The sequence below is a fragment of the Tympanuchus pallidicinctus genome, unplaced genomic scaffold (genome assembly GCF_026119805.1).
Source record: "Tympanuchus pallidicinctus isolate F22 unplaced genomic scaffold, pur_lepc_1.0 scaffold6, whole genome shotgun sequence".
NCBI classification, from domain to species: domain Eukaryota; kingdom Metazoa; phylum Chordata; class Aves; order Galliformes; family Phasianidae; genus Tympanuchus; species Tympanuchus pallidicinctus.
The window spans coordinates 2,149,541-2,164,615 of NW_026294780.1; the positions used below are offsets into that span (position 1 = coordinate 2,149,541).

Genomic DNA, 15,075 nt, shown 5'->3' on the forward strand with positions numbered 1-15,075 from the left:
GGCATGAAAGACTAAGAATCATTAACTGATTCTGAATATCCTTACCAAATCCCAGTTGAATGAATTTCAAGCATCTACACTTAAAAGTAGAACCTAAACACATAAGCTACCTACTGTTACCACCTTGAAAGCTGTCTAACACAATGGAGCTGCTTCCAGGTTGCCCAAAGACTCACACGTGCTCAGAGGCACAGTATGATGGGCAGTCTCAGAATTCTAAGTGGAATTTACAGGTTTCACTTACGAGAAAAAAATCGTCGAAAAAAAATTTACTGGGCCAGAATGAGAGAAATCAAAAGGAACCTGGCTCTGGAACCAGCTGAGGTGAATAAGTACTGTTAGCAGTGGGCAATTAGTCCCAAAGCATTTTACTTTAGATTAGGAGTGAGATTCACCCCATTTACCTGCCGAAGTTCAGAAAGCAGGAGTTAGATTAACAGAGTAACCTAGTCTCCCCTCTAGAACTAGCAGTACTAACTGCTTCTGGAGTGTAATTCATGACCTTATTTGCTGTAGATTCTGCCCAGACCACTATGAAGGTACATGTCTCTTAGCAGCAACCTACATGACCAGTTTAGACAGCTAAATATGAGGGAGATTAGCTTTACCCTTGGTACCATAGGATCTGAATATGACTGCTAGAAATAACCTTTCCTGTTGTAACATAAATCACATAAAACAGATAAGAACTGATTTAATATATTAAACAATTTGAAAATTTCACAATGGAATATGATTAATATTGTAGTTCTAAATAAACAATAAAGGCAGATGACATTTCATGAATAAAAAATTAGGAAAAACCATAAAGCAGCTCTTTAAAACATATCTCCAACTCAACACTCTGTAAGCAGAGTGGTTGCAGATTTAAGTCAAGTATGTAATGATGTAGGGGAAAAAATATGGAAACTCAAGTCAATTTCAATGTGCTGTACGTTTATGTGGGCCCCTGATACAGACAAAGGCAACAGCAAAAGGGAAAAGAGAAGGAAAGCTCAGGGATTAGACACACAGTTTATCCAAATTTGTTATCAGTAACTCACATTCACTGGAAAACTGAAAGCACGTTGGAAGCACTTATGATGGTTAAATGAGGAACATTTAATTATATTAGGTACTAGCCCAATGCAAGTAAAGTATCACTTTAGACTGGAAGGGTAGGAAGAATGCACTACTGACAACTTATCGCATAACTGTTCTGAATCTTTGCTTATTTTCTTCTTTCAACTTCCTTCTTCCTAATTCTCAATTCAGTTTTTCCTGACAATTTTTCTTTCCCATGATGTACACAGAAAACAAATAATACGCATTCTTGATCTTATCTTAGTTTGCTTTGTTAACTTACCTGCACTTTCTGTAATATTCATCAACTTTATTGTGTCAAATAAACAATACACAGGGGAAGCTGACCTGTACAGCTACCTTATCTTACACTTCTGTGAAGCATCTAGCTCACCTAGCACCAAAGGACAGTGATATTGCAGTAGAGATTAATCAAATCAAGACTCTGACCTGCAACTGAAACTGTATGTAACAGATGAGAATCCTTCCTGGTGCTTAGTTTTCAATTCATTGTGATCACTTTGTCTATACAACAAAAACTCTGTCTATATCAACAAAATGGACAGAATGAAAATGATCTCAAAATTAGTTAAGGTTCCTGCAAAGTCTTCTAAGTTCATTTTACACTGCTCAGCAGCAGAAAGGAGACATTAAGCAGTCTTAACGCTGTTCAAAGACACTGCCTAGCCACTGGGGATTCCTAAGAATACCTGTTTTCCTTTGCTCACTTCAGTTATCCCTCTGCAGTACTGTAATATCTAACATGGATAAAAGATTTTGCAGGATGAAGTTCAATAAGGGATCAAGTAATACGATTTCACCTGGAAGGTGGATGGGTGAAAGAGAATGACTGTACATGTTCCTACCCAAACAGACTACCAGGTGAGCACATTTTGTTTCGTACAACATAATTCAGACAGGAGCGTGTCTTGATAGTTCAATCTCAGAAGAAGCTTCACTGGTGCTTACATCTCCTCACATGCCAAAACAGAATAACTATGGGATGCAAACACAATATTAATCAGCTTTCATTACTACACAGACTGCTTGTTTAATCTTCATTCTTAAAGTTAACTGAGTTTATTTTTACTCATGCTCCTAAAAAAAGATACATAAATACGTCATCATTAAGCTTGAAGATGGCAACTGTACTGGAAAATTAAAGCTTACAGGGGAAAGTTCAGTCTATTATGAGTATCTGAAACAAGAGGTCAATAGGTTAGGACAGAGGTTCTGGTCACCTCAGATATAAAAGATACAGAGCAGCAGCTGTAATTGACTCTGAATTAAATTTAGACAGTTAAAAACCACACACAGTCTTAGAAGCTAGCTTACATTCCAGTCCAGTGAAGTCACATCCTTATTGCTGGGGACATCATGTCCTCCTTCTCTTATACAGTGCCTCAAAACTAGTTGAGTGGAACCACTGTTGCTGTTCTCATTGAGATTCCATATTCTGGCAGTTGAGTCTCCAGATCTATAAAAGCAATTGCGAAGAGATGAAAACTGTTGGTGGCAACCCAGCAAACAAAGTAAAAAACCCTCTACTTATAATTGAGAAAACATCACAACCTTTCAAATGTGGCTTTTCAATTCTGCACTTCCTGCATTCCCTATACTGGCAAATATTTTTAGAAAAGTTAATAGATATTTATCTCATATCTATCATTTAAATCCACAGCATAACATCATTTGCTTTATTCAAAAAATAGTTGTACCTTTGCTTGCTACCTACATTTTGCACTTCATACACATTGCCATTACAGAGATGGTCTTGGCAGCCCTTTACACACAGGCTGTGCTCACATGCTGCCCGCAAAAATGGCGCACGGCCACATTAACCTCCTAATGGCAGATGGAGCCCTGGTGCTCCCCAGGGGGGCAGAATGCAGCATCATCATCTGCAGAGGTGCAGTGTCACCTGGCAGCTGCCTTAGGGAAGGGGACCTCTAACAGTGTGACAAAGGTGCTATAGTGCCTGCTTCCAGGCTCTGCCTGAGGATTTTCATCTACTTTACAGACAGAATGTTTTCTAGGAAGATATGTTCATTGCAGACTGATGTTGTCTAGAAAATGCTGTGAGGAGAAAGTGAAAAGTTGATCACAGTCTGCTCAAAAATTATGCAATTATTTTCACTGTTCACAGATCTTCCTTCCAATAAAAAATGTCTCTGAGGTCAGAAATCAATTTCCAGCAGCAGGGTGGAAGAGATTATGTTTTCTGGTTTACTGGGATTTGCCTCTTGCCCTCCCCAAACCCCCCCCCTTTTTAAGCAATTGATAACAACAACAAAAAAAAACCAAAGCAACCAAGTAAGATGGATTTCTTGCTGTGTCCAGAGGGTAATTTTCATTTACCTGCAGTAAGCAGAAACCTGAGGCAGAATCAGGATCTCTCCTATATTTCCAAGAATTCAAACAATCAAAACTAAATGTTATTGTTGATGTATCTGATGTTAACTTTTCCTTGCTTTTAATTAGCGACTAGGACTTACTTTCCAGTACATGAGCAAGTAGAAAAAGTATTTTTTTGAAGACAAAAGTCCTGAGATCCATTTTTGCTTGGATAACCCATGTTTTACTGGAAAAGAAATCTACTACAAGAGAATTTTGTACTTTCTTGTGGTCTACTAATAAAACATTTAAAATGTTCATACTAAAGATACCAAGACAATTTTGAACACTTCCTACTTTTCAATGCAAATAATGGCCAATAAAGCAACAAACTAGATTGATTTTTTGCATATTCTTCTATCAACAATACAGCCAGATTTTACATGAACAGTACTTCAACAGTACAAGAAAAATCCTCTTTGCCTGCATCAGTATCTCTGAGGTCTGCTGGGTCACTGCATGCCTGGGGAACGTGCCTCCCATCTCCTCACAACCTTTTGTGTCAAGCTGAGATGTGACTGCTGGCCAGGGCTTTGTCACAAGCTACTGCCATTCTTTGGCTTCTATGCAGCCATTCTTTGATTGTTGGCACACATCTTTCACATCGGTGATTAAGAAATAATTTGAATCAAGATAATTTTGGTCATCATATGGAACTATGAATGTAATACAGCTTCTCACTTCTTCAGAGGTTTAGGAAACTGAACAATTTTGTATGTACTGGCGGGAAAGTCCATGCAGTTAAACACAAGGATCAGAAGATAAGGGGCATTTTTAGTTGCAATTATTTACAATAGTGGGAACATAAATCTTTCATAGGCTTGGGTTACTCGTTAGCATGCTAAGTAGGAAATTCCTCCAGTGCTGGCTTCTACACTGCATAAGATTCCTGGCCAATTCTGCCCTTATTGTAATAATCCACTTTGCTATTGGACCCTCTGAAGAAAATACACAGCCACTTGGCTATCAAACACAATATCCTATTTGCTATTTCTAAAAGGGTTATGGCTTTGTTTTTCAACAGTTTTATTTAGTCAGTTTTCTGGCTGTGCTTGGGCAATCTTATTTTCCAGTATTTTAATTTTGGTTTTTTTCATTTTCTTCTTCCTAAGGCTACACAAGCTATTATGTGTTCCTGCAGAGAGGTTTTATAAGCCTACCAGTGTGTGGCAGGGGTATCTGTGTGTCTTCCTCTTTGTTGCTGGGGACAAAAAAAAAAAGAAAAAAAAAAAAAAAAAGTATTCTCTGTTCTGGAAAGTATTCTGATTTCTGTTGAATGATTCAGTGAACCCTACCTTATTAGAGAACCATAGTTCAAGCACAATTCAGAAAGATATTTAATCTCCTTAGCCCACAGAAGCATTTCTATCTGCATGATAAAGCAGCTCATTCCAACATGCGAGTCATGAACACTTGAGTAATAGGTATACTGTTCTGCACTACTGAAGAATACTGCCAAATTTTAGGAAGGCTTAGTTCTGAAAGCATTTTACTTCATGCCCTTCAGCCCTTGTGTAACCATGAATCAAAGTAGAAGAATGCTTGCAGAATTTTATTTGTGATATATAAAACCCCTGTTCCATAACAGCCAGCAAAGAGGTTAAAACAGCAGCAGCGTCTAAAGGAATTTGCATGATTATTGAACTTTGGTACAGTCTTATAATTTATGGTTATTTTGATATGCAATATTGCTACATATCTTTAACACTTCTGGCTGAAATAGGTTGGAGTTTTTATTTTATTTTAAAACAGATTATTAAAAGCATAAAGGGAACCTCCTCCACTTAATTTACACGCGTAACTTTTCCTTAAAAAAACAGGTCTCTTAGAGTCTCTTAGAGTAAATGTAAGTTTCCTACAGAGTCAGCAAAGGGAAATGCCTCAGAGGTATCCAGAGGAAGAAGCCAAGTGCATAAGCACAGTGATGAAACTTACTGTCTGTCCCACTGATTCGCAATATTGTACCCCACAATAGAGAATTCAAATAGAACTTACCTAATAGCAGACTTGGTTGCATTAACAAATTTGATATGACAAAGAAATTGGCCCCAATTAAGTCAACTGCTAGTGATTAAGCACTTAAAATTAGACGAATTAGCAGCTGGCATTATCTAGGAAAGTTTGCAATCCGCTCCTTCCAACTGGTAATTCAAAAGGATTTTTCAGGAGGGTAATTCACAGTAGGTAATAAACAGCTGATACGAGGAACACAGTAACTCAAAGCATTACATAAAACCCAGAGATGAAAGTTGAAACTGGCCCAGAAACTCTCCTGCTTCAGCCATACAGAGCTATAATCATAAGATCTTGGACAACAGTTTTATGGCTAATTATTATGCTGACTACAGAGAGTGAAGATGCACACAGAGCTCTGCAATACACAAAGTTCCCTTGTGTGAAAGAGACTGGTGTAGGTCAGCAAAGATAAGCCAAGAAACCTACTGTTGTGTTTTGGGAAGGAGGCCAGGTTCTTCTGCTTCACAGCCATGAGAATTACTTAAAGGGCATGGCTGGATGTAACAGAACAGAGCATGCTCTTGGAAACAGCGTCTGAATGTCCAGAAAGAAGCAACTTAAATTCAACCAGAAAAGGCTCCAGCAACCTTGACATTCACAGTCTCCTTCAATACTGAGAAATTCAAATAAGTTCAGGAACATTCTGGGTCACTAGACCACGACTTCCTATGCTAGCAAGCTGATAGATTGATTACAGAATTAGGGCTGTTTGAATTGGCACTCTCTGATGGGGCCATTAATGTGTATTGTTGCACACAGGGCCCTGACGATCTCTCTGAATATCTCCTGGGCATAGGGAACACACAGATAATCCCCAAAGTGCAGCTTGTGGGCAACCGCCCTATTTGGCAGCCAGGATGGTTTGCTAGCACAGACACAGGCCATACCGTGCCAGTTGGCCTCAATGCCTAGGAATATTCCCAGGCATGTTTAGTTTACTAATGTGGATGTAGCTGTTTCTGCACTACCCACGGAACACAACCATCTGTAATGATTTATGTATGCCATAAAATTAAAATACGCCGAAAGACATTTCACGGAAGAAATCAGTTCTTTCGAAAGAAGGACAGCTGGATTTTAAGAGTAAAACTGGAATTATGGTTGGAATGGTCAAATCTTGACATTTGCCTATGCATGTATTTTTTTTTTTTTACCTTCTGAAAACACTACACACATTTATTTTGGAATGCTCGTTTCCTTGACAAGGTGCAATTAATCCTCCTAGAAAACTGCATGTATGTACACTTTCCAAGTGTTCTTCTCATAAGCATCTGGTAACAGTCACGTCTTTGGTAGCCTTTACTGGTGACACCCGTGTCCTGATCCTCCATTTCCACAGTTATGGGAATGGTGGAAAATGACAGGTAGCTGCAGAAGGTACTTCTTCTCACTGTTTGATCAGAGAAATTCATGTCTCCACATTTATTTTTTAAATAGCCCTTTGCCAAGTCCAGAAAGTATACATTCCTATACTAGCCAGTGCTAACCAGTGCCAGTAGTTGGGAGATCAAATACACAGCTTTCTTTCTATCCATGGGGTACTCACTAAATCTGGAAACCAACGTTGTAATTCCTTTACACAGCTTGCTTGAGATCAGGTTGTGAATCTGCATTGTTCTTCTCATGCTTTGAAGATTACATCAGGTTGCTTTCTAATTGTTAGATTAATTACCTGTATAACTTAGGGTTTGCAGCAAACACTTTGCCATGAATTGAAGTTCAATTGTTGTATGTGCAGCGTAAACAGAACGAATGCACTACTTCACTTACTTAATAGTTAGGGTTTTTATGTGTTTTTTAAGGAGAAAACAGATGGGTACAATAAAGCAGATGGGGAGACAGAAGAAAAGTAAGGACTGGGCAGCACAACATGGCTATTACAGAATCTAACAATTCAGTGTTCTCACATCAGCCTAACTGTAGGGGTTTTTTTTTAAGCAATACTTTGTAAAGGACAAATGGAACTGCAGCATACTAAAGACCTCAGGGAATTTCTCCCTTTTTTTAATTTGGTACCATAATATATAGTTTGCCTGTAGATGATAACATGCAGCATTTCTACACTAGACATCTCAAATATTTATTTGTACAATGGCATCATCAATCAGCTCTTTTCCTGCCATTTTTCCTGCACGTTTTATGCTATTTCAATAATGTAAGCTTCATAAGGCACTCATTTCTGCATTATCTGAGAGCTAACAGAATTCATTTACAAACAGACTAAAAGCTGATCAAGATGCATATGAATTTGAGATATTCGCATTTCCACTGCGTGGCCATTAGTCTGCATGAGACACAGTACTTGACTGTACTTTCTGCCTATACATGTATTTATATGCTTCTAGAATGAATAGTAAAGCCTACAAATAAAGACTTACTACCCTGAAGGGCAAAGTTTACCTGAAGGAATAATGAGAAGGTAGTCCTCTATCTTGGACATGTAACTAATGGTTCTGATTACTGTCCTCCAGCTTCAGTGGAGACTGTGCAAGATACCACCATCCATCAAGTTCAGGGAACATAAATTTAGGTTAGATATAAGGAAAAAATCTTTTACAGTGAGGGTGGTAAGGTAACTGGAACAGGTTACCTAGTGCTGTGGTGGATGCCCCATTCCTGGAGACCTTCAAGGTCAGACTGGAACAGGCCTGGGGCAACCTGACCTAGCTGTGGTGTCCCTGTTCATTGCAGGAGAGTTGGACTAGACAGCCCTAAGTGGTCCCTTCCAACACTAAGGATTCTATGATTCTACTGCCCCTTTGTTTTATCCAGCCACCAGCACTCAGTGCTCTGCAGCAAAATTAAACACCCACTCAGTCGTCTTTTAAACTCTGCACACAGGGACTGTGAAATAGAGCTCATCCGTGTAGCATGGAAAGCACTGACAGTGAGCCAAACATCGGGAAGTAGATATCAAATTCAACAGGTGCTAAAGCCAATAAGTGAAGTTTAAGCCCCTATACTGAGGAGTCTCAGCACCCTGTATAATGAATTGATAGATGGAAGAACTAGAAGAGAGGCAGACCACTTGAGTAGATGCCTTACTTCAGCTGTGCAGGTACTCTCCAGAACAGAGTAGCATGTGCTGCTGCATCTCAGGTGCCACCAGGTGTCCCTAAAGAATAATTTTTTATGGTATCCCTTCTCCTCTACATATTTTCCCTTAAATAATGTACTTGTGATAATAGATCACCTGAAGGCTGTTTTCCATAAAATTCAAATTAACACCACAATGGAGACGTTTATCATTACAAGTACACTGCCTAGAATGACTGGTATAAAGGAAATATTATTAGGCCTGGACATTCTGGAAATCAAATATGTTCAGCAAGATTCTGTTTTCTAAAAATCCAGCCTGTCATCTGAAATCATTTATTGGAAATTGCTGTCTTCAATCTTGTAGAGATCTTGTGTTGTTTCTCCAACCTGATATTTACTTCTGTTAATTTATTAGGGTTTGGTTTTTTTCCCCCCACATTTATTTGCATTCGCATTTTTTACTTTCATGTGTTAAGTCAACAAAGATCTCATAAGAAGATAGACTCAGATGATTTCACAGAAAGTTGGAAAAATAACCTTCCTCTTCCATGTATATGCTCAGACTTTGTTAGGAAACTTTGAGTGATGAAGACCCATCTATCTCCTCTAACTTGCATCAGTTTTCCTCCATGTTCCCAGTTGGACTTCTAAAATTTAGCCTTTGTTTTAAGTTAAATTTAAAGCACTGGCAAACAGAGACTCCAACAGTGTCTGTGTACAGCTCCAGTGTTATGTTTACATTAGCATTTCACTTTGGATCAAAACTGTTTTTTCTAAGTCAATCTGACTGCCCTGCTTACCATGCTCTGTCATGGCAGAGCAGCACCAGAGAACACAAACTGGACTATTTTATCAATGAAATTGAGACAAAATATGTCCTCAAAGCACTTCCTAATGATGAGCACATTGGACATAACCAGGTTCCTTTTGAAGTACCCCTCTCTAATACAAACAGTGGTGGCATAAGACTCTCAAACAATAGTTCTGCCCTCTGGAACTACTACTGTTCGTGCTGGACCATGCTAAAGAAGACATGGCTAAAGAGAACTCCGTTTTATAGCCCCCACACTTTTAAAAATAAAACTTGGATGACAAAGCTTTCCAAGATCCCAATATGCACCACTAACTAAGACGAGCAGGAACAGGCTGCATGAACTTCTAATACTCTGAGAATTATCCAGTTATTTTAAAAACCTTTAAAAATCTTGTTTGCATTCAGAGCCACAGAGTGCACATTTTAAATGTGTAAATGCTTCATGTTCTGTGTCACCTTACTATTACTGAACTCCTACATATGTGCAGTACAGCTGAAAAAAACAGTTGCAGGCTGAAAAAACCAGTAGGGAGATTACTGATTAGTCTCTATGATATACTCTCAAGTTCTTGCATCTCTAAATAGATTCTAATTGCAGCAGCTGTTTCCAGTCATGGCCTTACCCAGATGCTAACAGGTCACTGACAGGGTTCCAGGCACAGATGAACACCTCTGATTCATGGCCCCGAAGGACTGTTGCTTTGTTAGGAGGAATTTCGACATCCCCGTCAATTTCCATTGGCTTTGAATGATTATCTGCAAAGAGAAATACCTGAATAAGTAGTTTGCAAGATGATGTTAGGTCTGCATTAAAAACAGCTGGTTACCCATGGCTAAAACTTTAAAAGCAATGTGTATTTAGTGTCCTGTGCTGTGTCACTGGTCATGCTACTCTGTTTTCTTTTCTGTGGTGATTCAAAGTTATGGTATTTCCTCAAGATATAGAGTTTTCTAAAATACTCTGTATAAAGTATGCAGCTTTAGATATAAATAATTAGTGTCCATTTCAATACAGATTTTCTTGAAGATGTCTTAAGTTAAATCAACCTAAAGTTTTATTGAAGTAGGAGATTGCCACATATGAGAAAAGATTTATGCTGTTTTTCTAAAAAAGCAGCAGATAGCACATTCATTTTCTTAGTGTTAGAAGTGTGAGAGGCTACACAGATGTAGGATGTATGTAGTATGGGCCTAATTCCCCAAGTTCAGCAGGGAAACAGTGAGCAATTCTCTTCTTATGTGTACCAGGATATATGCAAAGGGACCAACTGATGCACAGATATACTTAACCCACATACTGTGATTCTGGGGTTGTTCAGACTGCAGTCTAAGCTACTTTGGTTTTATAAACCATTTCTATTTCCTTAAGGAAAAAAAAACAACAAAAGTGAGTTTAAAACATTGAATTTCTCTGAGCGGCAGCATTTCATACCAATCTGCAATGTGAATAATATTTGCACTCCAGATTTTCATTGCATCAGTATGAATCTCAAACTGCACTTCCTGGCTGCAATGCAAGATTATTATCCCCTGTGAATGAGACACCAATCCAGGGCAGGTAGCACACTGGAACAACAGGCAGCAGATGTCACGTACAGAATTGCAACCCATTTCACAGAAAGCACATCCAAGAGCAGAGAGCTGGCAGGCTGGCGGAGAGGCAGCCTTGTGTTATCTCATCAATGCCTTGGCCAGCTGATCTGCTCTGATTGATCAAAATCCAAGTTCTCAATCTGGGTTAAGTCTTTTAGTTAGTCATTCTTTAATCACATATGGAGATCCATAGGTTCACAAGTGGAATAATTATGCTCCTTTATTGCCACATGTTTATGGCATTTAGAATCAGCCATCTGTCCTGATACTCATGCTCCGTTGAGCTACTGCCCACTGACTGGCAAAACAGACTGTGATGTTACACAACTGCCATCAGAAGGAAGATCTCCAGATTTCTACCCTAACCAATGCTTTCAACTACCCTAACTTCAACTACACAGTTTTGTGGTAATTTTTTTGTGCTAATTTATGCTGACTCATGCAAGTAGCACTTTCCATAGAATTTCATAGAATGGCTCAGGTTGGAAGGGACCTTAAAGATCATCTAGTTCCAACCCTCTGCACGGACTGGGGTGCCAACCAATAGATCATCTGCCCAGGGCCCCTTCCAACATGACCCTGAGCACCTCCAGGGATGGGACACCACAGCTCCTGTGGGCAGCTGTGCCAGCACCTCACCAGCCTCTGAGTAAAGAATTTAATCCTAAAATCTAACTGAAATCTCCCCTCTTTTAGATTAAAGCCATTCCCCTTTGTCCTATCACTATCAGACTGTAAAAACTTGGTGCCCCTCCTGCCTGTAAGCTCCCTTCGAGTACTGGAAGACTGCAATGAGGTCTCCTCAGAGTCTTTTCTTCTCTAAGCTAAACAAGTCCCAACTCTCTCAAAGCTTTCCTCATAGGAGAGGTGCTCCAGACCTCTGATCATCTTTGTGGCCCTCCTCTGGACCTGCTCCAACAGCTTCACATCCTTCCTGTACCAGGGGGCCCCCACCTGGATTGCAGTACTCCAGGTGGGACCTCATAAAGGCAGAGTACAGGTGGACAATTCCCTCCCTCTCCCTGCACTCCTCATTCAAAATATCTGCACTTCTGACCATACTTAATAATCACGGACTGGCTGCATAAAACTAAACTATTACAAATGCCTGTTTGTAAAATCCATGTATGCTGAGCACTGTCCTCGATAATTTCCTATATAAAATTAATACCATCAGGATATGTACTAGTACTTGAGATGCAGCCTGACATTAGCAGCTGATGAGTAATCAGGGCAATATAGAGTAAAGCACTGTTAAAACCAACCAGGAGATGTGGCCTCAAGCTCCTGTATGTCTACCAAAGCAAAGAATCACCAGGTTTAAAGCATATATTGATGAGAAAAACAGCAGCATAGTAACTATTAGGCATTCATGTGTGTCCTGTTCACACTGTGAGTTGGAAGTTGGGGTTAAATCATGCAGTGAGTTCTTTCAAGTGTTTTAATTTGAAAAAATTAAGCGAGATATTACTCCTACCATATACGATTCTACTGTTACCTGCCTGGCTCTAAAGGAAGAGTTGCTTTTCACTCCTGAATAAAACCAAATGATGGCTTGATAGCAGCTTTACTCCAGGGTCTCAGAGTTGTGAGGTACTATCAGAACAAGGCCATTTGATACTTAAAAGTATTTTTTGTTTGTACATGGCCAGATGGAGAAATCTAGATACGCACTTTGAATGTTATTAATTATTCTGCAAAAAGAACAAACTCGTGACACGGAAAAAAAAACCCAGTCAAGTGACACTTGCATTAGTACATATAAGATTGAGTGGCCTTTGGAAACAATGAAATATCTGCACAATTGTTTTCTATTGTTTTCCACCAGCAATTTTGACACTACGGCTTTGATGGCTCAGGAAAAAAGGGAGAGAAAGATGAGAAATCTTTCAGAAATTGTTTCCAAATGTTCATTCTGTATGTCTCCTCTTCCTGTTTTTCATCACGTAATTAAGTAGTGATGTTAAAAAACGTTCACATTTAAAGGATTACTCTTTCCAAAACATAAAATGCCCCACTGAATAAACAGAATGAATGAACATACTGCTTCAGGCTCTTTTCAGATAGACATGATTAAGTTGTACCGAGTGCAGCAGACCTTCAAAAGTGAAAAAATTAGTCTGCATACTGGAGAACTGTGCTTAAAGGTTAATACAAACTATTTTCTATTTCTCTATGGTTAAGACTACACTATACTCTAGTATTTTTCCTCAAAGATACTAAAAATACAAAGTCACTGGAAAGTTATATTCCCTGCCCCCCAAATTATGTTGATTTCTTTTAAATATAATTTTAACATATACCAGTGAGTGATTTCAACTCTTTTTTTCCCCTTTAAATTAAAACAAAAATAATGTACTTCTAAGCTGTTACCAGTGCTAACCCTGACTTTTCACAGGAAATGATTTTTGAGTTAAATATTTGACAGGCCATTCAATGAAGCTGTTCTTTATGGCTGTACCTTCAATAAAGGAGCTAGGTTGACAGTTTTTTTTTCCAGAGATTTGTTTTTCTTAAACACAACCCAATCCTTGCAAATATAATGATAGAAACAACAGTAAAAATATTTGAGTTGGAAAACAATCTAATGCCAATTCTTTTAAGCTAATTTTAAAGCGACTCAAAAGAGAACATTACTCAGGAAGCAGCAAAATAAGGTAGCAATTTCCTTTACTTATTTTAAACCTGCATCTCAAACTGTTAGATTTTTTTGTTTCTATCTTAAATTATGTCTAAGAAAGAGCACAGTACCCCAAAACATCCCAGTATACGCTAGCTCTGTTAAATCCAACAGCAATGGAAATTATGGTTCAGGAATTGTCTTCCATCTTTTCTATCAACACTTTCCTACAAAGTAGGTCTCCCAGCTTTCACCTTACTCATTTTATGTCCCGTCCTAAACATCTTCTGATCTTAATCTTAAAATCTTATCCTAAATGTTTTGTCTTGATCTAAGCTCTTGCCGCATCTTTCGTCTCAGTCTGTCCTAGACTGAACACTCTCTAAACACAGTGATAAGGGTGAAATTAAGGTTAGATACAGTTTGCCCTGTGTAAGCAATAAAAAGGAAGAGCGTGACCTTTTTGTTAATTCATTTACATAATTACCTTTTCCTAAATTTACTAAAAGAAGGAAATGTAAGTGTAAGGCTATTAATCAGACCTATGCAATAAACTGCCAGTTAGATCTGTTATTTCTAGTGGTTTCTGATAACTACTGAGAGAGATCTCTTACAGTTTATTTAAACAGGTCTGATCAAGGGTGAGAGCGTCAGTTCTGCAGATCTGTGTGCATCTCCCAAGTATAATCCTCAGCCTGCAGTTGTTGATATCTCGCTGATATCCTCTGAATGACTCCCACTGAAAGGTTATATTCCTCCCAGGCACACAAAGAGCCATCTGTCTCTGTATTTCTCAGCAGCTTCTCCCTAAAGTCTCCTTCTCCTTAAACTGCAGACCTCACCTCTTTGCTCAGGATGGTGAAGAGCACAAGAGCAGCTGCCAATGAGATGTGCCAGCTGGCCAGGTACTCCTTGAAGACCTTCTGTCCTCCCACTGCTATGGCTCTGTTAACTTATCTGCCTGGCAGGTTTTCAGCCATGTTCATGCTTTGAAATTTGCAGTCTAATAGCCTATGAAATTTCCCTGGACAACACTGATGTCATCTTCTTGCATTCTGCTCCATGCAGATATTGGATGAGATTAAGTCATATATGACTTCTCTACCTGAATACACTAAGAAACGTTCACAACTGTTCATGAAACTACTTCTATTGAAAACCACTGTAAGCACCATTACTTTTAATAAAAATGATGACAAATCTGAGAGACTGAGGTTTAGAGGGGTTACACATCTGAATTGATCTGAAAGGCTCTCATTTTTTTAACACAACAGAATACAAGTTTCTTCAGATCAGAGAAAGTAAGTCTGAGAAGTTCTGCATTTGTGATGATCTGATATTTGGTTTTCTACCTTCAGAATTTGTTACTGAGACAGAAGGAAATTCTCCAAAAATCTTTACCAATGATCAGAATGAAAGAGTTAACAACAACAACAAAAAGTCAGCGGTAGATAAATTTGAAAGTGCTTTCTGCTTGTACCACTTCAGATATGAAATAAGTTCAACTTCAAAACAAAGGATCAGCTGGAAATAAAAT

General features: G+C 38.7%; 1 protein-coding gene across 4 annotated transcripts in view; it reads right to left on the reverse strand.

Moving 5' to 3' along the window:
• The window catches only part of TBL1X (transducin beta like 1 X-linked), a 197,839-nt gene that overhangs the window by 17,075 nt on the left and 165,689 nt on the right, over positions 1-15,075 (reverse strand). For all 4 annotated transcript variants that reach the window (XM_052664954.1, XM_052664952.1, XM_052664953.1 and 1 more), the window contains 2 exons: positions 9,949-10,081; positions 2,398-2,539 (listed from right to left, as the gene is read on the reverse strand). In XM_052664954.1, coding sequence (XP_052520914.1) covers positions 2,398-2,539; positions 9,949-10,081 — 275 coding nt within the window. The remainder of the gene's footprint in view (positions 1-2,397; positions 2,540-9,948; positions 10,082-15,075) is intronic.